The 27,749-nt window shown below is 39.5% G+C and overlaps 1 protein-coding gene across 1 annotated transcript in view; it reads left to right on the top strand.

Annotated features, from left to right (window-relative positions):
- LOC124279836 (beta-1,4-N-acetylgalactosaminyltransferase bre-4-like) overlaps positions 1-27,749 on the top strand; it is a 41,178-nt gene that overhangs the window by 10,708 nt on the left and 2,721 nt on the right. The window contains exons 3-7 of the mRNA XM_046715717.1: positions 2,993-3,225; positions 7,919-8,106; positions 13,179-13,301; positions 19,962-20,066; positions 25,063-25,201. Coding sequence (XP_046571673.1) covers positions 2,993-3,225; positions 7,919-8,106; positions 13,179-13,301; positions 19,962-20,066; positions 25,063-25,201 — 788 coding nt within the window. The remainder of the gene's footprint in view (positions 1-2,992; positions 3,226-7,918; positions 8,107-13,178; positions 13,302-19,961; positions 20,067-25,062; positions 25,202-27,749) is intronic.

The following is a 27,749-nucleotide window of genomic DNA, read 5'->3' as shown; positions in this document are numbered from 1 at the left end:
CTGTATTACCATGTACACCTGGTGATACGATGTGATACTCCACATACATGTACACATGATAATGTGATACTGTAGTCACCATCTGACACTGCTTTATGATACTGTATTACCATGTACACCTGGTGATACGATGTGGTACTACATACACATGATAATGTGATACATACACTGATACTTATTTACCATGTACACCTGGTATTGTGACCATGTACACCTGATAATGTGATACTGTAGTCACCATCTGACACTGCTTTATGATACTGTATTACCATGTACACCTGGTGATACGATGTGATACTCCACATACACATGATAATGTGATACTGTAGTCACCATCTGACACTGCTTTATGATACTGTATTACCATGTACACCTGGTGATACGATGTGATACTCCACATACACATGATAATGTGATACTGTAGTCACCATCTGACACTGCTTATGATACTGTATTACCATGTACACCTGGTGATATGATGTGATACTCCACATACACATTATAATGTGATACTGTAGTCACCATCTGACACTGCTTTATGATACTGTATTACCATGTACACCTGGTGATACGATGTGATACTCCACATACACATGATAATGTGATACTGTAGTCACCATCTGACACTGCTTTATGATACTGTATTACCATGTACACCTGGTGATACGATGTGATACTCCACATACACATTATAATGTGATACTGTAGTCACCATCTGACACTGCTTTATGATACTGTATTACCATGTACACCTGGTGATACGATGTGATACTCCACATACACATGATAATGTGATACTGTAGTCACCATCTGACACTGCTTTATGATACTGTATTACCATGTACACCTGGTGATACGATGTGGTACTCCACATACAGGTACACATGATAATGTGATACTGTAGTCACTGGTGATCTGACACTGTGATGCTTTATGATACTGTATTACCATGTACACCTGGTGATACGATGTGATACTCAACATACACATGATAATGTGATACTGTAGTCACCATCTGACACTGCTTTATGATACTGTATTACCATGTACACCTGGTGATACGATGTGGTACTCCACATGCACATGATAATGTGATACTGTAGTCACCATCTAACACTGCTTTACGAGACTGTATTTACCATGTACACCTACCAATGTATTGATCTTGGTTTTACTGCTCTATCTATTTGAGTTTACTGAGTTTGAAATAACACAGTTTGATAACTAATTGGCCATTATTATTTTACACCACAAGAAGGTTCCAGAAATGTATTTACTAAACTAACAAACTGTGTTTGTAAACTAACAAAGCTGGTGCTTTGATTTTATTCATTTATGTTATTTATGGGAAAAGTTGCCATTAGGCAATTGATAATGCATCCCCGCAGTACAAAATGGTGTTTTGCTTTTGCTACCATGCTAACCATGGAAGTACCGGTAGTATGATGCTGTATTTTCTGTCACCATAGTAATAGAACTATAATGTAAATGGCAAGATTGCATAATACCTGATCATGAATTTTCTTCACTGAAATATGACAGTTTTCCTTCCGACATGGTTAAATTTCAATAGTGTGTCCACAGTTGATTTGAAACAAGCAATTTGTAAACTTCACTGAGATTATTTAGATTTTAATAAATAGTATCAAGCATTGCTAAGGAACAAAGGTAATCTTCATATTTTTTTGGCTTTGAAACGGCCAGTGGTGGAAGGAATATATGTAAATTTTCAACTGTATTTTTAAAGTATTTAATTCTGGTGGTCCAGACAGAGCTGGAAATAACTCTAAAATTGCTAGTGTACTCGGGTACAGTGGCACAAGTAAAATCACATGCCCTGATAATTTTTCCACAATACTGGCCGATTTTCTTGTTGATTTTTTAAATAAACAACATAATTAACATTGGAAAGTCAACTGGACACCGGTACAGTGTGATATACAAATATGCTTGCCCGACAGAAAAAAACACTGGACTCGGGCGTCGGGCAATGGGTTATTTCCACCCCTGCCAGAGTGTTGTAGGATTTCTATCTGCCTCATGCTTAAGTAATAATACACAAGTGTTTCTGGTCGTTTCTGAGGTTTCACCTTGTCTTCAATTCTGCCTGATATTTTTATGTTTTTGCTGTCATCAGCGGTATTCCAAGTATGTAAAAGCTGCTTATAAATCTGGGCCTAGATTTTCGAAGCTCTCTTAGCACTAAGATAGTCGTAAGAGCCATACATTAGCATTAACTTACGACTATCTTAGCTCTAAGAGAGCTTAGAAAATCTAGGCCCTGGGCCAGACAAACCAGTGGTTGATGTCTGAGCAACGGTCAGCTCTAGATCCTGTTGCCTCTACACACTAGCAGTAGATATGACAGCGGCATGGGCACCTGTTGTGGCCTCTTATTGTGGAGGTCATTACTTTCTGTTGGTTTATGCACAGTTAGATGTTTTAAAGTTGTGAACGTCAGGAAGGACCACCAAATGGTGTTATTTCAGTTACACCTGAAGACTGGAATGAGCTGTGGTCAAATTGGATATGTCTGGCACTCAGGAACCTGTTCCACAAAGTGATCTTAGCACTTAGACGATAGTTACTCCCATACTTTAGCATAGACTTACGACAGTCGTAGCGCTACGATTGCTTTGATGAACAGGGCCCTGGTGTCTACCGAATAGTTGGTGCAAACAGTGAAGGTATTGGATAAGCTAGATATGTCCAGTGATGTCTATCACTGTAATGTGTTGTTTTCCTTACCTTGTGACTACCAAATAGTTGCTGCCTATCCTGAAGGTATTTTGTTAGGTGTCATTTACCTTCCTCTTTTAGGGTTTAAGTTTTGGTGGATAGAAATGCAATTTTTTCACTGTTTCACGGTGAAGGCTCAGTTGGGGCAAACTGTCAAAATTGTTGCAAAACTTGACATGATCATTAAATGTTACATAATTCTTGTATGTTTTATCTATGTAAGTATCTGAGTATTTGTTTCGGGACATTTCAGTGGGGTCACTGGCAACATACAAGGAAGTTCTGTCCTTTGAGGAGATGCAGAAGAAGTACCCAGAGCTTCAAGCCGGGGGCCGATACAAGCCCCCAGATTGTAAATCACGACACCGTGTAGCTATCATTGTGCCCTACAGGAACAGAGAAGATCAGCTGAAGATTCTGCTCAACAACCTACACCCGATTCTGGAGAGACAGCAGCTGGACTATGCAATCTATATCACAGAACTGGTAGGTAATTAGAGCTGTGACAATATATCGTAGTATCGATAATCGTGATACTTTATCTGACGATAAATATATCGATACGTTTTTTCGTATCGTGATATGTATCGTTGACCTTAACATTGTTAATTTTCATTAGATATTGACAGTTATGTCAAAATTTCTTGCTATTAACATATATTTTTTAAGGAAAATAACTAAAGAAAGCATATCGTGATATGCATCGAATCGAATCGTATCGTTCCAAGATATCGCGATACGTATCGTATCGTGAAATTTCTGTATCGTCACACCTCTATAGGTAATTCAGCATCTTGTTCATGAATTCAGCAGACCTTTCAGATATTCTTTGTTCAATCAGTGGACAGGTAAAGTGTTCAGGTAACCTTGAATACTGACATGAGCCTACTGGCAAACAAGGATAAGTTGACCGGCGCAGAGAATGCATTTACGAGAAGTAGGCGGTGCATGGCAATGAGCAAACCCATTTGGTTTGTGAAAGGTAGAGCAGATGTGGGCTAATGCACGTGCATTGCATGACGATGAAATTGATTCCACGTCTAGCTGCACACTCCTTGCTCATAAGACTCTTACGTCTGTGTAGCAAGTCGCACTACACTTGATCGCTGAACAACCTGGGTCCCCTTCGCTAACAATGGCAAGCGCCAGTGGGTGGCACTCATACATGCTAATATGTGTCAGTTGTCAGGTCGCTGCTGAACTTATCCTTGTTTGCCAGTAGTCAAAGACAGAACACAGACTTTTACCATATCCAAAGTCTGAACACAGACATGTACCATATCCAAAGTCTGAACACAGACATGTACCATATCCAAAGTCTGAACACAGACATGTACCATATCCAAAGTCTGAATACAGACATGTACCATATCCAGAGTATGAATACACAGATGTACCATATCCAAAGTCTGAATACACAGATGTACCATATAAAAAAATCTCAGTAAAGACATTATGAGACACAGTAACCAGCCTTCACCTGCCTCAATAAAGACATTATCAGAGACAGTAACCAGCCTTCACCTGCCTCAGTAAAGACATCATCAGAGACAGTAACCAGCCTTCACCTGCCTTAGTAAAGACATCATCGCACACAGTAACCAGCCTTCACCTGCCTCAGTAAAGACATCGACAGTAACCAGCCTTCACCTGCCTCAGTAAAGACATTATGAGACACAGTAACCATCCTTCACCTGCCTCAGTAAAGACATCATCAGACACAGTAACCAGCCTTCACCTGCCTCAGTAAAACACAACATCAGAGACAGTAACCAGCATTTCACCTGCCTTCACCTGCCTCTGCAGTAACATTATCACATCAGCCTTCACCTGCCTCACATCAGTAACCAGCCTTCACCTGCCTCAGTAAAGACATTATCAGACACAGTAACCAGCCTCACACCTGCCATCAGTAACCAGCCTTCACCTGCCTCAGTAAGACATCATCATTATGAGACACACCTGTAACCAGCCCAGCCTCACCTGCCTCCTAGTAAAGACATCAGACACAGTAACCAGCCTTCACCTGCCTCAGTAAAGACATTATGAGACACAGTAACCAGCCTCACCTCACCTGCCTCAGTAAAGACATCAGTAAAGACACACACAGTAACCAGCCTTCACCTGCCTCAGTAAAGACATCAGACACAGTAACCAGCCTTCACCTGCCTCAGTAAAGACATCAGACACAGTAACCAGTACCTGCCTCAGTAAAGACATCATCACAAAGACACAGTAACCAGCCTTCACCTGCCTCAGTAAAGACATGCATCACCTGTAAAGACATCATCAGACACAGTAACCAGCCTTCACCTGCCTCAGTAAAGACATCATCAGACACAGTAACCAGCCTTCACCTGCCTCAGTAAAGACATCATGAGACACAGTAACCAGCCTTCACCTGCCTCAGTAAAGACATCATCACACACAGTAACCAGCCTTCACCTGCCTCAGTAAAGACATCAGACACAGTAACCAGCCTTCACCTGCCTCAGTAAAGACATCATCAGACACAGTAACCAGCCTTCACCTGCCTCAGTAAAGACATCAGACAGACACAGTAACCAGCCTTCACCTGCCTCAGTAAAGACATCATCAGACACAGTAACCAGCCTTCACCTGCCTCAGTAAAGACATCATCAGACACAGTAACCAGCCTTCACCTGCCTCAGTAAAGACATCATCAGACACAGTAACCAGCCTTCACCTGCCTCAGTAAAGACATCAAAGACATTGCCTCAGTAAAGACATTATCAGACAGTAACCAGCCTTCACCTGCCTCAGTAAAGACATCAGACACAGTAACCAGCCTTCACCTGCCTCAGTAAAGACATAAAGACATCATGACACAGTAACCACACCTGCCCTGCCTAGTAACCAGCACTTCACCTGCCTCAGTAAAGACATCATCAGACACAGTAACCAGCCTTCACCTGCCTCAGTAAAGACATCAGACACAGTAACCAGCCTTCACCTGCCTCAGTAAAGACATCAGACACAGTAACCAGCCTTCACCTGCCTCGGTAAAGACATCAGACACAGTAACCAGCCTTCACCTGCCTCAGTAAAGACATCAGCAGACACAGTAACCAGCCTTCACCTGCCTCAGTAAAGACATCATCACACAGTAACCAGCCTTCACCTGCCTCAGTAAAGACATCATCAGACACAGTAACCAGCCTTCACCTGCCTCAGTAAAGACATTATGAGACATCAGACACAGTAACCAGCCTTCACCTGCCTCGTAAAGACATCAGACACAGTAACCAGCCTTCACCTGCCTCGGTAAAGACATCAGACACAGTAACCAGCCTTCACCTGCCTCAGTAAAGACAGAATCAGACACATCAGGACACAGCAAAGACATCAGACACAGTAACCAGCCTTCACCTGCCTCAACATCAGCCAGCCTTCACCTGCCTCAGTAAAGACATCAGACACAGTAACCAGCCTTCACCTGCCTCAGTAAAGACATCAGACACAGTAACCAGCCTTCACCTGCCTCAGTAAAGACATCATCAGACACAGTAACCAGCCTTCACCTGCCTAAAGACATTATCAGACACAGTAACCAGCCTTCACCTGCCTCAGTAAAGACATCATCAGACACAGTAACCAGCCTTCACCTGCCTCGGTAAAGACATCAGACACAGTAACCAGTAACCAGCCTTCATCCTGCCTGCCTTCACCTGCCTCAGTAAAGACATCATCAGAGACAGTAACCAGCCTTCACCTGCCTCAGTAAAGACATCAGACACAGTAACCAGCAGGCACTATATGTTCCTCGGTAAAGTCTGAAGACATCCTGAGTGAAGATGTGTACTTACCCTCGAGGCGTGAAGTATGCCTGTGGATGTTACGGTATCTTGTGAATGCCTGATTTGGGGCAAGACATCTCAGATAACCATGGTTGACTGTCTAGTGTTTGAAAGGATGACTGATAATTTCACCCTTAGGCAAAAATATTTTTATCAGTTTTTACTTTGACTGTCTGTATTCTGACTTTGACAGGGTACATGTCTATATTCTGGCTTTGTCAGGGTACATGGCTGTATTCTGACTGTCTGGGTACATGGCTGTATTCTGACTGTCTGGGTACATGTCTGTATTCTGACTGTCTGGGTACATGTCTGTATTCTGACTGTCTGGGTACATGGCTGTATTCTGGCTTTGACAGGGTACATGGCTGTATTCTGACTGTCTGGGTACATGGCTGTAATGTGATTTTGGACAGGTTGGTTCTCTGTATTCACAATTTGACAGGGTATGTATGTCTGGAAAGTGTCTGGTAGATATACTGGTGAAATAATGTTAAATGGATGTTAAACTTCAGTGAAAAGATAAAATTCTATAATGGATGCGAAATGAAAATGAGCAGCCAAATTTAGCAGTAGATAATATTTACATACGCCCCGCAGAAACACTTGAGTTATCAACATTCCAAGGCTTCATCGTGAGATTCTGTGGTGTAATGTGCTCTAAGTGGTGATAAGGGCAACTCACAAACATCGATTACCATGCCCAAGGCAAAGATGTATTAGATATAGCTCTTGTACAAAATGCTTCACGAGTTATAGACCAACGAAAATAAAAAAGGAAATATTTTATGTATGAACATGATACAGAAGGAGTTAGCAACCTTGCTGAACTACAACTGCAGTTTATCATGCAACTGAGAAGCGTCATTTTATGAGGGTAAAGACCATAGCCTACTGGGATTAACTTCCTTTTTGCCAATGGTCACTTTCGAGAGAATTTGGCAGTGACAAAACGCAGATGTCAAGAATAAATATATTGATGTATACATATAGAGAAATGTTGTTTTGCTTGATAAATTGAACAGGGCACACCTAAGCGTCTTGATGAGTGCAATGTGTTGCGTGAAAACAATTGATTCCATGTCGTGACTCTCTGCAGGCTGTGGTGGTGCAGCTGAGACACCATGGTACAACTGCAGTAGTGGTCATAGTTCGATTGAACCCCCCACTCAACATCTACAGGCAAGAGGTGTTGGGATGGCCTTGTGGTTAAAGTGTTCACTGATCATGCCTAAGTTCTGGGGTTGATTCCTTACATGGTTACCGTTTGGGAAGGCAATTTCGGGTGTCCTCCACCGTGTGATTGCTGTAATAGTGCTAAATGCAAAATAAATCAATATTCACTCACTCACTCGTTATAGGCTATGCCCACGACCTTCAACAGAGCCCTCCTGATGAACATAGGTTACGCAGAAGCAGTCAGGGACTACGACTTCCAGTGTTTCATCTTCCATGATGTGGACCTCATACCAGAGAATGACAAGAACTTGTACACCTGTCCGGAGAACCCACGACACATGTCGGTGGCCATTGACAAGTTTAATTACAAGTCAGTATTCAGACATAGTTTAATGTTTTTCAAAGAAAATATCAAATTTCAAATATGTTCTTAGGCAGATTTGTGAGTGTTTAATATTGGTCACGTTTTATGTGAAAAGTTGATGATTTGATGATTCTGAAAGCAGATTAACCAAAGTGAAACTTTGTAGCAGTGTAGCTGACGACACTGAAGATATTTGATAAATATTTCAATTTGGTGCAAAACTTGCTTACCATGGTGATTGTGAAACTTTATATTTAAAGGAGATATATTGAAGATAAACTTCTTAACATATGTTGAAAAGGTAAAGAATGTAAACTTGCTTACACTCCAGAAAAATTCATAAGTGATTTTATTGTTATCTAAAAAGCACCAAACAGCTGATGTAATTCAACAACCTGCATGTATTCATATCATAATCCCAGCCTTGGCACAACTTGGGCTAGGACGACACAAGTTTGAACCGCCTGCCCTTTGTTTACAGTGCATTCATCTACACAACACTGGAGTGAATTTTCCGTTATTCTCAGTGTGTGGTAGATTTGAGGTGATATATTTTTTTCGTAAGGGAGTCCCAGTCCATCGAAAAAGGTAGCAAGTGTCATTCTTAAAAATCAAAGCATAGAGATCAATTTAGCAAGGAAGAAATTTCAGATATAGCATAAATAGTAATAAACAGATTTGTGAACTATTTTCTATGTAGCCATAGGTACACCCCCTCTACAACACACCTAAAACATAACTGCACGTGTGAAGAAATCTCCCAATCATTTCATGATTTTCATCCGAGATTATTTGTGTTTTTAAGTAAATAACAAAAGTATAACATGTTAACTAAATAAAGTATTGAAGTCATAAATGAATGGTATACGTTGCAAATTACAAATTTGTATCTTTCCGTTTTGACATCTTAATTGATCGTCTTGACTTGATAGATCTACGTCGCTTTCTGTTCTGCTGTCAAAACCTATTTACAGCTGATAATGTGTAAAGTCATTATGTGGAAGTTCAATATTTATACTGGTGTTATTGTCTGGTGATGGCATGGCGAACGCTAATTATCTACTAAACACTGTACTGAAGCAGTGAGACAACTCTCTACTACGGCGCCATGTCACGTGATGCCAAACTCTGCTCATTAAAGAACAAATAAACTTTGTTTTTTTGTACTCTTTTAACTATTACATATGAAAGATTTGTGGTTTGACTTATGCCGAACACCAAATTCATTCTTAAAAAACTTGTGGTTAATTAATACCGAGCGATTAAAAGTTGCCAAAAAGTCGCCTGCTTCACTCTCGCCCGCCAACGAAACCACAGACAGGTTACGTAACTCTGTCGCCAGAGCACTGCAGTGACGTCATATGAGGAACGATTTTCAGTTAATTGTATAGAAAGTGTGTTGCACGCTCATCATTTTGATGATTTCTCTCGACATCAACGACGACATGCCGAATCGTTGCTTTGTCGTCAATTGCTCCTAGGGGTCGGGCGATGGTGTCACCATGCACAGATTTCCACAGGACCCCGCAGTTTGTGCTAACTGGGTTATGTTTGTGAGTGCAAAGCGACCGTTGTGGAAGCCTGAAACGATATCTTACTTGTGTTCAGATCGCTTCACAGAAGTTAAAGAATCAAAACTACTTACTAGTTGTAGTAAAATATGTATATGATTGATGACCATAAAGATTTTCCATGACACAACTTGTAACATAACGATTTCTTCCTCGGAAGCGAGGTTGTGGTCGAAGTAACAATAATATTGTAAGTAGTATTATATTGACACCCACCTCGCTGCCATGAGAGAAATTGTTATGTTATAAGCTATGTCATGCAAAATCCTATTGGCCATCAATCAAATACATTTTTTACTACCAGTAGAAAGTAGTTTTGATTTTGTAACTCAGTGAAAACAAACCTAAATAGCATTTATCCTCAGACTGGCGGATGTTCGCGACAGGGCGCCGCCATTTTTGAAAATCGAAAAGTGACGGGCTAAAGTCTGTTAGAATTAATGAGGTTATGGTTTGTTTTCATCAAGTTAGAAAATCAAAAATACTTTCTACTCGTAGTTAAATATGTATTGGAATCATGACCAAAAGGATTTTGCATGACACAACTTATAACATAACGATTTCTTCCTCGAAAGCGAGGTGGGGGTCGAAGTCACAATACTGCGCGATAAATTTCTTGCTACATTCACATGGTTAATGTCCACTCACCAGTATGTAGATACTAGTCAATGTGCGTCTTTATATTTGGTCTTATAATCCTAATTAGTTTATTATCATACTTGTATGCATTTTGAAACTAAATAAAAAGCAGACGATCTGCTGATACTTATAGTGAATTTATAACAGAACTGTAATATCTAGACATTTTATAGTTTGCCAATGTGAATCATATTTCGCACACACACCCTAGTGTATGTTGTCTGTCTCATTACACTTCACGGCGAAAACAATGATTCTGTTTAATGCTACGACAAATGAATAAAAACAAAAAACAAATATAAAAATTAAAAGAGATTAAAGTTATAGGAACAATGTCAGGCTATTACCTTGTTCGAGGAATGTATCCTTCAATATCCACAAAAACGAGTGATATGCCATTCATCTGCAGCTGTTCCAAGTGATGTGCCTTTTAACAGTTTAATATACGAAAAAGTGATACATCTTTTCAGGTATTTCACATTGGTGTATAGTCTCATTGGTCACCCAAGATAGCACACCTGGCAACTAATTGCATAATGTCCGCCTTTCTTTAAAAAGAGTAATTTAGTTAGCCAATAATGGGCAATCAATCAATGTATTGCCGGTTATTCCTTTGAAAGAAGGACGTTGTTTTTACACAGACACCGACACGACAGAGTGTATTCAGTATAGATTAGTAAATCTACATACATAAACACTACCTTTTGACAAATCCGCTGTGTAAGATAAAAGTAATTAATCAAGCAGCGTGTTATCGGTTAATCCTTTGATCGATGTTTATAATGTTGAATATTTACTCCAGACACAAGAAATGCCAAATGGGAACCTTTTGGGTAATCTAAGTGTGTTACCACTAATTATACCTGTTATAAATTCATTAACTGACCATCAAGTGAATGATGACAAGTAACATGTGTAGGTTTATACCACCTAACACGGGTTACAACAAGGGAGTATTAATTGCTGTATTGCATGTGAAAACTTATGGGCCGTCACTGTTTTGAGAATACAAACAGATTTTTACATGACATGATTAAATATCGAGGTAAAAAAACACAGAAATAGGATCAATTTGGATCAGTCATTATACAAATAAGGCCTAACGACACCAAGCGATTTTGACAAACAGATTTTTACATGACATGATTAAATATAGAGGTAAAAAGCCACAGAAATAGGGTCAATTTGGATCAGTCATTATACAAATAAGGCCTAACGACACCAAGCGATTTTGACAGAATCGTCTATGAAAACAAGTTGTAACTCGGAAACTAGGCAAAGCAGGAGGCAAAATTAAATGGCAGTAGATTGTGAGAACATATAGCTTTCATTTTCCACAACAGTTGTCACGATTTCAGGTTTATACAAACCTGTAAACAAGATAATTTACCCCCTGAAATGTAGATGAATTCTGCATCGGCCTTCATATCTATTCCTCATATGACATCACAGAAACGCCCCGCTCTGATTGGTTGAAATTTCGTTCGTGGGTGAGAATTGTGCACTGTTGTCAAAAAGGTCGATTTAAGTTAATTAAAGACCGAAGTGAGTAGTTTAATGACGGGGTTTCATTTATAGCGATGCCAGTTAGTGATTTATGTATTTGTACCCCCTAGAGTATATGTGATCTTTAACACTCAGTAGCTTCCGGAACACAATTATTTTTCAAATGTTTTTGGTTTCAAATGTTGACTTCAGAAATAAAATTCTTTTTCATTATATTTCTTTTTAAATGCTTTATGACTGATTTGATTTAAGATTTTTACTGTTTACCTCCTTTAAGTTTGTCTGTGTCAATGTGTTTGTCAATGTCTGTGTGAAGAATGAAACCTTTGATTTCCAAGCTGGACGCATCTAACATCTATTGGTTGAGATATATTTTCTTTATATTTTTACATAAAGTCCTATATGTGTGCCTGATTTACTTGCTCAGAATGGCCATTCAGTTCCTTCCATTCAGTTCTATTTCAACTGCTACATGAATAATGTGACATTGCAGTGAGCAACGAGTTTTGCACATTGTGTATAATGAACTTGAAATTGTCAATACTAGGGTGATCTGCGGGCTGAATGTCAGCAGCAGTGATATGATCTGTCAGCAGTAATTCTTTTGTACAGTTAATCATTAACATGTCCGACAACACCTTGCTAGTCTGTTATAGTCTTTACCTGAAATGTGGTGCCACACTTCATAAATAAAGAGACAAATAGTTGTTGTAAACATATTCTTTGTATGTTTTACAAATAAGTTGAAAAAATGTTGACATGTTCTTTGGAACTTTTAAAAAGTTGTAAAATTGACGTGTGTAACTTATAAAGAGTTGTTGTAAAACTATGTATTGTGATACTTATATATAGATGACACATTTCACGTAGCTAAGAAAACTCCAGTGTAAAGTTGCCATTTTCTACAGAATGTTTAGAAACATGTGATATATTCTATGTATCAGTGAAAGGTTATTGACATACACATTTGGGATACATGATGTAACTTTCTATGTACAGACTACTTCATTTTTATAGTTATGATCTTTGGTATGTTTGGCCCAGACCTTTGATACCTTTGTGAAGCATCTTGCCTCGGTTGGCTGGTGAAGAACAAACAGAAAAAGGACAACCAAAATACAAGAATTTCTTCAGAAAGTATCTGACCATGTTTACATGTGTGGAGTATGTGAAGAGTGTTGAATGTACAATCCTTTTGCAGTATACTTGTAAGTGTGTAGCAAATAATGCTCTTAAAAAACAAAATTTTCTATTTTAAATTTATTTCCAGGTTGTAAAGAATCGAAAATGAAATCAAGCAGTGTCTCACCTTTACTGTGTGTACTTATGAATCATCATTAAATTGTTTATTGACTTCCACAGATTGCCATATGCTGCGATCTTTGGAGGTGTGTCAGCTTTGACTAAAGACCACATGATAAAAGTCAATGGATTCTCCAATAAATACTTTGGCTGGGGTGGAGAAGATGATGACATGATGAAGAGGTATGTTGAGCATTGATCAGTTCAGGATAACAGCTTGTGGGGATGTAAAATCTTAAACGGTGCTACCATGCAAACACAGTGATCTTTGAATCAATGGTGGCCCAATGTGACCCTTAACGTTGGCCCACTATCACCCTTAACGTTGGCCCACTATCACCCTTATCATTGGCGCACTATCACGTTTAACGTTGGCCCAATGTCACCCTTAATGTTGGCCCAATGTGACCCTTAATGTTGACCCACTATCACCCTTAACGTTGGCCCAATGTTACCCTTAATGTTGACCCACTATCACCCTTATCATTGGCGCACTATCACGTTTAACGTTGGCCCAATGTGACCCTTAATGTTGGCCCAATGTGACCCTTAATGTTGACCCACTATCACCCTTAATGTTGGCCCAATGTCACCCTTAATGTTGGCCCACTATCACCCTTAACGTTGGCCCACTATCACCCTTAACGTTGGCCCAATGTCACCCTTAATGTTGGCCCACTATCACCCTTGTCACCCTTAATGTTGGCCCAATGTGACCCTTTAACGTTGGCCCACCCAATGTTGACCCACTATCACCCTTAACGTTGGCCCACCCTTAATGTTGGCCCACTGTTGACCACCCTTAATGTTGGCCCAATGTGACCCACTTGGCCCACTATCACCCTTAACGTTGGCCCACTATCACCCTTAACGTTGGCCCACTATCACCCTTAACGTTGGCCCACTATCACCCTTAACGTTGGCCCACTATCACCCTTAACGTTGGCCCACTATCACCCTTAACGTTGGCCCACTATCACCCTTAACGTTGGCCCACTATCACCCTTAAATATTGGCCCACTTGGCACCCACCCTTAACGTTGGCCCACTATCACCCTTAACATTGGCCAAATGTCACCCTTAACATTGGCCCACTATCACCCTGAACATTGGCCCAATGTCACCCTTAATGTTGGCCCACTATCACCCTTAATGTTGTCCCAGTATCACCATTAACATTGGCCAACTATCATGTTGGCCCATTATCACCCTTAACGTTGATCTACCCAGAGCCATCATTTCAGAGCAGCTCTAGTCACCGGTGCCCTTCACAACAACTGTACTATTCTGTACTACAAACATTATGGTGTGTAGTTTCTGGAAATCCAACATAGCCTTTGACATCCGCATCCTGTGAGATGTAACATTTGAAGATGTTGAAGTGTCTACAGTTTTAGCTCCTTGTGGTCGTCCAATGTGTATACAATCCCAGACGTCATTATCTTCTATAATTGATAGATGTGTGTGCTTAAAGTCAGTCAGACAGACTGACAGACAGACAGAGTTTATTTTGTAATGTCGGCCTAATGGCCCATAATACAGTTACATAATATAAGGTACAGATGGACAGTGGTCATTCTCATTAACTACATTGTAGCTTTATACCTGCAAGAGAGTATTTGGTGTATAAATAAAGCAGTAATGTATATAATACGTGGAATTTTAGAGCTTAAAATATTATGGAGTGAGAGTGGGCCCTTATATACATTTCTAAGTTGGATGAGATATTTTTCGCGGAAGTGTTGGTACTGTTTACAAGAAAAGAAAATATGTTTTTCGTCTTCAACCTGTGGGGAATTGCAGAATGTACAGTAGAGCTCTTCAGTAGGCACATCCTGATGACAAAAGATGTTGGCTTTAAAACTGTTGTGGGCAATCCGAAATTTGCAGAGAGCACGTATGAGATCTTTACTTTTTAGTTCTGTGATGTAAGGTTCCAGTTGGAGATCATATTTGAACTGTGAGTATTGATTTAGATGTTTTGATGTATTGATATTGTTGCGCCAGCTTTGGTGTCCTATATCTGTAAGTCGTTGGAAGATAAACATGAATAACTTTACATTGTCAACTCCTTGGTTGAACCATACGTGTGAAAAGCCGGTTTGGGAAAAGAATGGTTCTTACATTTGACACCCAGTTGCTCTTGCCCATATCGTCGAAAGATTTAAGCATCTTATATGATTGTAAAGGGTAACAATTATTCTCCATATGCAGTAATTTAAACCAGAATTTTATTACTTTGGCCTGTGTGAGCACAATCATAGGAAGACGTCTTAGTTCACCAAGGATGGCCTTGTTTGACACACATTATCCAAGTTTTAGGAACCTTTTGAAATACATTGTTTGGATCCGTTCAGTGACCTCTGTGTATCTGAAGCCCCATATTTCCAATCCGTACAGAAGTATCGGTACTATTTTCCTATCAAATATGGTTGAAGCGGTGAAATAAGTCAATTCTTTATTTTTATTAAATAGTCTGAACACAGACAGACAAGCTTAGTTCGCTTGTTGTACAAGTGTTTCACATGCTTTTGTCCAAATAAGTCTTGAAGAAAACACTATCCCGAGGTATTTATAATATGTTACAACTTTTATTGGCAGTTTGCGATACGTCCATTTTTCAAACTGGGTGAGGATTCCTCCGTTGCGAAACACAACGATATTAGATTTATTCAGATTCACTTCCAGTCCCCATTTGGCACAGAATTGTTCTAGGACATTAAATTGACGTTGAACAGCAATGACGCTGCTTGAGAATAGAACGATGTCGTCAGCAAACATAAGGAGGAGAAAATCCTGTATTTCTGGAGTGACGAATATCCCATGATTACATGACTTATATAATTCAGTTGCAAGTTCATTGATGAACAGGAGAAATAGTACCGGACTAAGGATACATCCTTGTCTAACCCCATGCAAAGTATCAAATGCTTCTCTGGTTGTGCACTCTAACACATGCTTGCACTGACGTATACATACTCTTCAGTAGCACAAGTTACTTGCCGTGGCATCCACAATTTATTCCTATCCACATAGTCGAAGGCTTTTGTGAAGTCGATATATCCGCAGTAGAATCGCTCTATTTAGATACTTAGAGCACAGTGCCTGTAACTATGATATGGTCTATCGTGGAATATTGTGGACGGAATCCAGCTTGGCTCTCAGAGAGTAAATTGTTGAAATCAATCCATAATCTAAGTCGTTTTTCAATTATTGTCATAAAAATCTTCCCCATAACATTTAATAATGATATGCCTTTGTAATTGGTAGGCTCCTTCTTGTCACCCGATTTGTAGAGTGCTAAGATTATTCCAATATTCCATTGTTTCAGGAACATACCTTCATCCAATATTTTGTTAAATAGCAGCTTTAGATACGGAGTTTGGAAACCTGATGGTAATTTGAAGAGTTCTGACGTAAGCCCATCAATGCCTGGCTCCTTTCCACTTTTGAGGTCCAATATTGCCGTTGTAATTTCATCCTCAGTTTTCCAAGAATTCCTTGACATGTTCATCAAAATCAGTGTTTATGTTAATCAGTACAGGATTTAATAAGTTCCTAAAATAATCTTGCCATTCACATGCTGCAATTGAAGAAACGTGGTTCGTACGGAATTGGTTCTTAATTTGTTTCCAAAATTCTTTACAGTTTCCAGCTGCAGCTGCAGCATTAATTTCATCTGCCATTTTCCTGTTGTACTGTGTTTTCTTAAATTTGCAACATTCTTTGAAAGATTTTTTTGCATCCATAAAGTAGCTCTGATTTTTGTCACATCTGAAATTCCTCAACTTATGAAGGTGTCTGTATTTCTCAGATTTTAAGTGTTCGCAATCTTCATCAAACCAGGGTGGTTGCTGGAGTCGTTGATGAAACTTCAAAGAGCCGGGTTAAAGTTGTCGAGTGGCAGCAACAATATCAGAAAGTTTACCAACAGCATGCTCGACATCAATGTCCAAATATTCCAGAAATTCTGCTACTATACCCCTGATTTTGTCACTACAGTACATGGTATGTAAATGTTGTGCATCTTCATTACTGTAGGAGTATCTTGGTATCTTAAACAACGGTATATGTGGCACATTCTGAGGAGGATCCGGAATGGTGGCGTGATTGAAATGACACGATATTGGCAGATGGTCCGATTCTGTCCTCTGCATTACACTCATGTCACTTATACTGGAAAACAGTTCACTGGATACTGTGAGATAATCAACAACGCTGGCACCTGCTGTTGAAATGAAAGTAAAGTGGCCAAGCATATCTCCCTGCTTCCTTCCATTTACAATATGGAGGTTGAAAACTTTGCACAAGACTCCTGCCATAATTATTGGTTTGCTTGTCACATGACATTCTTTGCATATCAAAATGGTCTGAGTTGTAGTCATCATGCAGAGGCAAATAGTCAATATCATCATTTATAATACAGTCTGAATCTTCAGCAGTTCTAGCATTAAAATCTCCGAGAAGTAGAAACTTTATCTCTTCACCGAAGTCGGACATAATGTGCAGTAGTTTCTTCTCAAGAAGGGAAATCTCATCGTGCTCACAGTTTGGCTTGGTAAGTCAGTTTTTAGACTAGCCAAGATATCATTCTGTTGCTGTCATTTACCAGAACATCGTCCAGTGGGTTGCCATTCCCAAATATTATTAAACCCTTCTGTTGTCCACAGCTGACCCCTAATTTTCGTGATGTACGCAGAGCAGGGAGGCTTACCGCATTGGCTTGGCAAGTCAGCTTTTAGTCTTAATAGCCTAGCTATCATGTCTTTTACCGGGAAGTCATCCAGTAATTTGCCAGTCGTAGATTCTATTAACTCTTTTTGTCCATAACCAACTTTTCCAACTCCTTGATGAACACACACCAAATAGGAAACCATGTGCGAACTATGCCTTGTGTTGGAAGTGCATGTAAAATCTCTAAATCACCCCACCTAATTGTGAGGTTTGTCCTTACTGCACTGGTTTGTCAGCTCTTAGCCTAGCTATTTTTTCATTGATGTCTTTTACCTGGATGTAAAGAGTGTTGTAATTTATCAATTTATTTTGATGGGTTATTATTTTTAAAAACACTTGTAAAGAAAATTTATGTTTTAAAAATGATTGAAGTTCATAAACACTGATTGCAGGATGTTGGCCCAATATATCAGCAAACCAACCGTGACGTGTGTTCAGCGGACAGTCAAACAACATTGGGCCAATATCAGTCTGTTTGCAGGGTAGTTCATATATGTGTGCATAATCATGCTGATTTGAGAATATTCACAAAGAAGATCATATTTCCTGAATGTTATACAGAGGTGGCAGTGTTATACTGCACCAATATTTTCCAAATACAACGTATGCCATACAGAGTTACTCCCCTTGTCTGTGATTCCATTTGTTGGGTGTGCAGTGCTTTTCAAATGCACAGCCTCTGACAACAGCAGATTCAACTGAACTATAGGAACCCAGGGTTAAATTTAAGATTCAGTGTGTATATAAATTTAATCTAGGATAGTGATCTTCAGGTCCTAACTGTACCCTGGTGAACATCACACCTGGTGAACATCACACCTGCATGAATCTTTTTTAGTTAAGTACAGATTCTAGCATAGGCAGATCCAGAGGGGGGGTGCAGGGGTGCGCACCCCTTTTGTGCTGAAAGTTTGTTAAATGACCATTGAAAATTGAGTGTGCACCCCTCCTTTTCTCAATAGTGTTCACCCCCCCTTTCTCAAAAAGCTGTATCCGCCCCTGTTCTAGGACTTTTATTTAGTTGAATCCACAAGCCACTGTAGCCGAGTGGGTTAGAAGGCTGACTTTATGTGCTGGTGATTAGGTGCCTGACTCTGAGGGTGGGGGATCGAATCCCAAATGGGACTCAACCCAATAAAAGTACCAGAATCTGCACTAAACTGAGAAAGTGTAATCCCAAGTATAACATGTGGCCATATTGTTTAGCCTTGAAATACTGTTGCCTGCATGATACTGGACAGTTATAGTCTCCTGTGGAGGAGATGTTGTCACTGGTTTTAGTCTATGCCTTATTGTGCTGCATCATTCATCATTACAAACCGCTCAACTGAACAAGATTTCTCACGAGCTATAACGAACCCTGAGAATTACTGATCAACATGATCAAGGTTCTGAAGCCTTCCAACCCATTAGCTAAAACCTTTGTCATGCAAAAATAAGTTCATTCCAAAGAATGTTCTCAACTCTCCCATAAGGTGATCGTGCGGGACTCACTCATCCCAGAGACCATATACTGCTCATCCATAATCATAGCTACTTCATTAACATTTTCCTTAATGGTGGCTATTGAAAGTCTTCCTGATCATGGAACATCTTCAGAGGCACGTCTTCATTCTTGTAGCCGCTGCCCATCTCTTAGCACTGTCCACACAAACATGTCTGATATGCGTATCCCGCAAATTAAAATAAATAGGATTGCAAGCATAGAAACATAACAAATTCATAATCAAGTTGGGGGCGTTGGGGTAGCCTAGTGGTTAAAGCATCTGCTCGTCATGCTGAAGACACGTGTTCGATTCCCACATGGGTAATATGTGTGAAACCCATTTTGGTGTCCCCCACCTCAATATTGCTGGAATATTGCTAAACCACACCACTCACTCATAATCAGGATATTTTATACAGTCTGTTAAAAGGTTGGAATTTAGAGGCTGTTGTTCTGTTCTCTGGCCCTTTTCCTTTCCTAATTTGGCAAAGAAATGAAACCAAATCATTACGAAAGCTGACATCTGATTGGCTCATCTACCCACACATGCAACAGTTAGATTGACTGGTCATACTGCTTTGGTCATATTTATATATATATTTATAGTCTCTTTTCTTTTTCAGAATACAGCTGAGTGGTTTAAAGTTAAGTCGAGCACCAATAGAATTAGCTCGATATAAGATGATAAAACATGGCAGGGACAAATCAAATGAAGTGAATAAACAAAGGTGAGTGCTGATGTTTGTGTTGATTTGCACAAGATGACGTGTAAATAGTTGTAAAGGAGAATACTAGAAAATTGCAGTAACCGTCTGGGTTAAAGATAAAGCCACCAGAAACATGTACCCCAATTATTGTTGCAAAACTATTTTTATTTATCTTTTCATCACGAAAACAGTTTCTGTTATCTGAACTTCGCTTGACCTTTTCGCTGGTGATGTCATATGAGACTAAAGTCAGCCATATAGCCTAAGACCAAGTGCTACAGTTAAACAAATAATACTTTTACTGTCAGTTTCGTAAAGAGCCACTATTTCTTCTGTTTTCCAAGTAGAAAGACAGGCAGGAGAAAGGTTTGGATTCATAGGTGTCAACGTGGGGAGAAAAACTGGAAGTTAAGCAAGAATGCAGTCCAGTGTCCTGATCATTTCAAGTCGGATGCATATAAAAGAGACCCATTTTGCCTTGAAAATCCAAAAGCTAGACTGAAAAAGGAAGCAGTATCCACGAGATTCATTTACACCACATCATTCCATGTTACAACTTAGTGTCAATGGTATTTTTTAACATTGATTAAATGAAGTCCAATTGTGATGAAATATATATTATCAAAATAAGTAAGAGATTTCACATGAGCTTGAAAATGTTTCACAGTAACATTCGTTCTGGTTTGGAGCCCCAAATACTGCAGTCCACCCGGAAAAAAATGTTATCTATAAATAGAACAGCAAATGATGAATGACATGTTTCATTCATTGTTTCTGTTTTGTCGAATTACCTTGAAATGTACCTTTAAAGTTGTCGTGTATTCTCATTGGCGGACTTGATGTCATTCTAAGATTATAACCTAGCACCATGACTATTTCCATAAGCTAAAAGTAGGGATATATACATTGTTCTGACTAGTATTTTATTATTCGCCAGTTTTCGGGTCATAAATTATCTGCGTTGCTTATGTTATCTCTTATCTAATTTATTTATGAGAACTAGGATACTAATTTTTTCAATGAATTAATCCCTTGCAACAGTGCAATTTTAGTAGAAGACGATTTAATTTCTATTCTAATTCAACTAAGTATGTAACACGAGTTCTGATTGGTCAATGCTATAAATTTCCGACTGAATAATCAGCATATATGGTCACAATTTGAAAACCTATTCACCAAAACCTTTGAATGTATCCCTACACTATTGGGGTAACGCTGTTTTTCAGGGCATTGTCATTTGCAGAAGCTCTAGGTCAGTTTAACTCTTCTATCCCTCTAAAATGGATGGAATTTGTGTTAAAAAAAACAGTATCATAAATTTAATTGTAAGTTCAAACGTCATTTGACAACAGAACAGATAGTGGCCCATAGTTGAGGAATCACCTGGCCATTATCATTTGCAGCAGAAAACAAATGCCATTTCTGATAACTAGAGGTCTGCGGTTTCATGATAATTCCGGTCCATTAAATATCTTCTCTGTTAGCTATAACCACTATAACTTATTCATCATTGTCATATTTAGTCAGTGTGCACATAATAAAAAACGTAATGTTGAAGTTTGAAAGGGAACTACTTTGTAATGCGGGGACAACTGATATAGTTGTGACGTAATGTAAAATAATTCAATTGCGAGGGGCACACTAGAATGGCGAGTGGACGGGATAACGTCATTCAATTGTTACGTCATCAAAAACTATACCTTTATTGTCCAGCTCATCTTAGAAAACACTCTTATTCATCATTGTCAATCATTTAAACGTGTTGTTTTCAACAAAATTGGTAGAAATATCAAACAGAACCTAAGGTGGTGCCTTTTGGTATTTACAGATTTTTGTCATTTTTATTTTTCTCGGTTTCCATGGAAATGTTTTGGACTTAGTCTTAAAGTGGGGTGGGCTTCGTTTCGAGAGCATAACTAAAAAAACGTACAATATTTTTCAACAAAACTTGGTAGATATATCAAACAGATCCTTAAGTGGTGCCTTTTGCTATTTGCAGATTTTTGGCATTTTTATTATTCCCGGTTTCCATGGAAACGATTCGGACTTAGTCCCAAAAGGGAGGGGCGGGTTCCGTTTCCGGAGCACAACTCAAAAACTTCTTAATATCTTTCAGCAAAACTTGACAGATATGTGAGGCAGATCCCAAAGTAGTGCCTTTTGCTATTTGCAGGTTTTTGTGATTTATTATTTTCTCGGTTTCCATGGAAACGATTCAGACTTAGTCCCAAAAGGGAGGGGTGGGCTTCATTTCCGATGCACAACTCGAAAAGCGTTCAGTATCTTTCAACAGAACTTGGCAGATATATTAGGCAAATGTTGAAATGGTGCCTTTTGCTATTTACAGATTTTTGGCATTTATATTTCTCATGATTTCCATTGAAATGATTTGGACTTAGTTTAAAAAAAAGTCAAGCTGGACTTTAAGTAACTGTCAGATGATTTGTTCTTTCAAATATGTGTGGGCCGGGGGGATATGTCATCTTCTGATGACTCTTGTTTATGTGGTTATTGCGATTTTCAAACTTACTGTTCAACTTTAATCATGGAAGGCGTCTTTTAGAATACCTTTAAGCTTTTGAAAAATGTCTTTATGCTTAGTATTCTCTTTTATCCTATCTCACTTATGACTGTGGGTGGAAAACTCTTGTTTAAAGACCGTTCGGGTAGAATGTCACAAGAACCATGGAAGGTTTTCATCTTACCTAAACCGAACCCATCTTACTTATTGAGCTGGGTTCATGCAACACATGCATTACACCCCAGCGGACCACATGACTTTCAGCTATCTTCATTCTCGTTTTTGTTAAATAATAATAATAATAATGTAGCCATTATTTATATAACGCCAAACTCCACACTAGGTATGCTCATAGTGCTAACAATCAAGGCACAGCACATTATTACCCCGGATAACCCAAGCTGCCTGTTAGGCGCTAGAAGGTTACAGTCACATGACTTATCCCACCAGGTACCCATTTTCTGCTGAGTGAACAGAGGCAATTTTGAACAAACTCACTTGCCTAAGGTGAGACCACATGTATCACATGTGCTTCGTTGTGGGGCAGGATTGAAGTCTTAGAAACTCTCAGGAGTCAAGCTGCCAAACACATTCACCCATCCAAGGACTCTCCAGGCTTGATGTTGCTTAACTTCAACTGATTTGTGACCTGAGCTCTGTGCACAGGACCACACGCCTTGGAGTGGTGATATCCTGTATGAACTACAACTATGGGGTAGATGTTTTCTTTTTTTAATCCCAATCCTACATGTGTTGACTGCATCTGTGTTTGCTCCTGGAATCAATCCACTTGTCAACACCTTACTGATGAAGATGTCTCCATTTACAAGAGGGCGACTTCCTGTCGTTCTTAAGATAAAGGAAGTAAAGAATTTGGCCCATCCTCATGCAGGAAATTGAGACGCACAACAAGGAAGGGGCATTGTTCTCCTATTATGGCTTATGATGTGCTTTAGCTGAAATTTACAATGTTTATTCAAGTCTCTGGTTTCAACCCCTGACCCCCTACGCTATTGCCGATCTCTTCATGGATCCTTCCGTTTTCTCCAGGTCTTATTGTTTCCTGTGCTAACAGCAGTTGTCACTGCAAAGTCAACCTTCCTTTCCGTATACTTGGCTTCCGGTTCATCTATCCGTCCAAGGTCTACATCATTCCATTTCACAAGCAGCATTTACTGCTTCTTCATCGCTCCAGGTTTCATCTTCAGGATCACATAATCAACCTACAATTCCTTGAAGCTGGCATCACCACTCACAGGAGCCTCAGGCCCAACTCCAGCCTTTGGATTTCCAAGTCATTGTACAAGCGATGTCTTTAGTTGTCAAGAAGGCACAGCAGATCTTATTGTGTTCCTAGCCCTCACCTCTTCCCCCATGCTGTCCAGATTACCATGGTGAAGACATTTCTACTTCTGTGGCCAGTATTGAGAACGTCGATTCTTCTTCTATGGTCCTTTGGATTGTTGATCAACTCCAACTAATGAAGAGTTCTTCTGCTCCTGAAATATCTACGTCCTTTATCATGACAGAGATGGATATCCACACCATAACGCTACCTCTCAAGCCCATCTTCTTTCAACTAACAGCATCCTCACTCCTAGTGTCTGCATTGGTCATCATAGACTCTCTGTCTTCATGTTTGGCACATTTACAGAAATCCTCTACTCACCCTTTGGATTATGACAAATGGCAGAGTTTTGAGGCCTACTGTCAGACACATTACTTCCCAGACTACTGTTCTCGATGCAAACAATTGCCAAATTCTTTCAACACCTCTATATTTCGAATAAATTCCACTTTATCCACATCCCTCATGGTTTTATCTTTTGCGATGGGAAACAAGATTTCCATGATCCTGGAACTCCAGTCCCTTTTACGTTCTTATAGACTGGCAGACAAATCAGAGAAGTTTTGTCCACCAGCTTGGGACTTAATGGTCAATTTACGATGTTTGACCTCATCTGTACTTCCTGTACTTCTAGAATAAAACCTGTGGATTTGTGAATTAACTTGGTTTTCTTCTTCTTTTGGCGGAAATCACATAACTCGGGTCTGCCCTCACTCTGGGAGTTTGTGTTGAGTACCGCTAAGTGTTGTTTTTTTATATGAGCAATTCATCACAAGTGAGCCTTCTACTGCTGTAGAAGATTTACGGATAGTTCCAGCTCCAATGTCAGCTAGGGTTTACTGAATGCGTTGCATCAGCTATCTATGCCTACCTAGATAAATGAGAGAGATGAGGTATATTCGGATGAGGTGATTAAGAGTCTGAAAACCTTTGTGTCAAGTTGTTTTCCACTCCACAGTCGAAGAACAACAGAAAGTACATAATGTGAGATAAGATAAGTGTTACAGATATATAATTTATAGTTAATATGTTCAATTCTGACCTGGATCAACCAGGAGTTGATGTTGCCATGATGGCCATGAGGGATATACTGTGAGCGATATACTGTGATCGATTGTAGTGGACAACAAGTGATTGTCTTGTTTCAGGTTTAAACTTTTATATGCTGCATCCAAGAGGGTACAAAAGGATGGACTTAATTCGCTCAAGTATGAATTATTGAAAAAAGAATACAGGCCATTGTATACATGGGTATATGCTCAGGTCAACCAGCAGGACATCTTGAAGGTGAGGTTACAGAGGGGATCAGTGTTCATTGGCTAAACAGAGGTTGCAGATAACAGCATCAACCACTGGAGCTGATATGACATGCAGTGTTTCAATGAATATTGCTGGTGACACGCAGTGTTTCAGTGCAATATTACTGATATGACATGCAGTGTTTCAGTGCAATATTGCTGGTGACATGCAGTGTTTCAGTGCAATATTACTGATGTGACATGCAGTGTTTCAGTGCAATATTACTGATATGACATGCAGTGTTTCAGTGCAATATTACTGATATGACATGCAGTGTTTCAGTGCAATATTACTGATATGACATGCAGTGTTTCAGTGCAATATTACCTGATATGACATGCAGTGTTTCAGTGCAATATTACTGATATGACATGCAGTGTTTCAGTGCAATATTACTGATATGACATGCAGTGTTTCAGTGCAATATTACCTGATATGACATGCAGTGTTTCAGTGCAATATTGCTGATATGACATGCAGTGTTTCAGTGCAATATTACCTGATATGACATGCAGTGTTTCAGTGCAATATTGCTGGTGACATGCAGTGTTTCAGTGCAATATTGCTGATGTGACATGCAGTGTTTCAGTGCAATATTACTGATATGGCATGCAGTGTTTCAGTGCAATATTACTGATATGACATGCAGTGTTTCAGTGCAATATTGCTGGTGACATGCAGTGTCTCAGTGCAATATTACTGATATGACATGCAGTGTTTCAGTGCAATATTGCTGATGTGACATGCAGTGTTTCAGTGCAATATTGCTGGTGACATGCAGTGTTTCAGTGCAATATTACTGATATGACATGCAGTGTTTCAGTGCAATATTACTGATGTACATGCAGTGTTTCAGTGCAATATTACTGATATGACATGCAGTGTTTCAGTGCAATATTGCTGGTGACATGCAGTGTTTCAGTGCAATATTACTGATATGACATGCAGTGTTTCAGTGCAATATGACTGATATGACATGCAGTGTTTCAGTGCAATATTGCTGATATGACATGCAGTGTTTCAGTGCAATATTGCTGATGTGACATGCAGTGTTTCAGTGCAATATTGCTGATATGACATGCAGTGTTTCAGTGCAATATTACTGATATGACATGCAGTGTTTCAGTGCAATATTACTGATATGACATGCAGTGTTTCAGTGCAATATTACTGATGTGACATGCAGTGTTTCAGTGCAATATTACTGATATGACATGCAGTGTTTTAGTGCAATGTTACTGATGTACATGCAGTGTTTCAGTGCAATATTACTGATGTACATGCAGTGTTTCAGTGCAATATTACTGATATGACATGCAGTGTTTCAGTGCAATATTACTGATATGACATGCAGTGTTTCAGTGCAATATTGCTGGTGACATGCAGTGTTTCAGTGCAATATTGCTGATATGACATGCAGTGTTTCAGTGCAATATTGCTGGTGACATGCAGTGTTTCAGTGCAATATTACTGATGTGACATGCAGTGTTTCAGTGCAATATTACTGATATGACATGCAGTGTTTCAGTGCAATATTGCTGGTGACATGCAGTGTTTCAGTGCAATATTACATATTACTGATGTGACATGCAGTGTTTCAGTGCAATATTGCTGGTGACATGCAGTGTTTCAGTGCAATATTACTGATATGACATGCAGTGTTTCAGTGCAATATTGCTGATATGACATGCAGTGTTTCAGTGCAATATTACCTGATATGACATGCAGTGTTTCGGTGCAGTATTGCTGGTGACATGCAGTGTTTCAGTGCAATATTGCTGATGTGACATGCAGTGTTTCAGTGCAATATTACTGATGTGACATGCAGTGTTTCAGTGCAATATTGCTGGTGACATGCAGTGTTTCAGTGCAATATTACTGATATGACATGCAGTGTTTCAGTGCAATATTGCTGATGTGACATGCAGTGTTTCAGTGCAATATTACCTGATATGACATGCAGTGTTTCAGTGCAATATTGCTGGTGACATGCAGTGTTTCAGTGCAATATTACCTGATATGACATGCAGTGTTTCAGTGCAATATTGCTGGTGACATGCAGTGTTTCAGTGCAATATTGCTGGTGTACATGCAGTGTCTCAGTGCAATATTACTGATATGACATGCAGTGTTTAAGTGCAATATTGCTGGTGACATGCAGTGTTTCAGTGCAATATTGCTGGTGTGACATGCAGTGTTTCAGTGCAATATTACCTGATATGACATGCAGTGTTTCAGTGCAATATTGCTGGTGACATGCAGTGTTTCAGTGCAATATTGCTGATGTGACATGCAGTGTTTCAGTGCAATATTGCTGGTGACATGCAGTGTTTCAGTGCAATATTACTGATGTGACATGCAGTGTTTCAGTGCAATATTGCTGGTGTGACATGCAGTGTTTCAGTGCAATATTGCTGATGTGACATGCAGTGTTTCAGTGCAATGTTACTGATGTACATGCAGTGTTTCAGTGCAATGTTACTGATGTACATGCAGTGTTTCAGTGCAATATTACTGATATGACATGCAGTGTTTC

This window comes from Haliotis rubra, unplaced genomic scaffold (assembly GCF_003918875.1).
Source record: "Haliotis rubra isolate DU_JTF1 unplaced genomic scaffold, ASM391887v1 Scf257, whole genome shotgun sequence".
NCBI classification, from domain to species: Eukaryota; Metazoa; Mollusca; class Gastropoda; order Lepetellida; family Haliotidae; genus Haliotis; species Haliotis rubra.
Note: the sequence above shows the minus strand (reverse complement) of the source record. Positions and strands in the feature narration are given on the sequence as shown.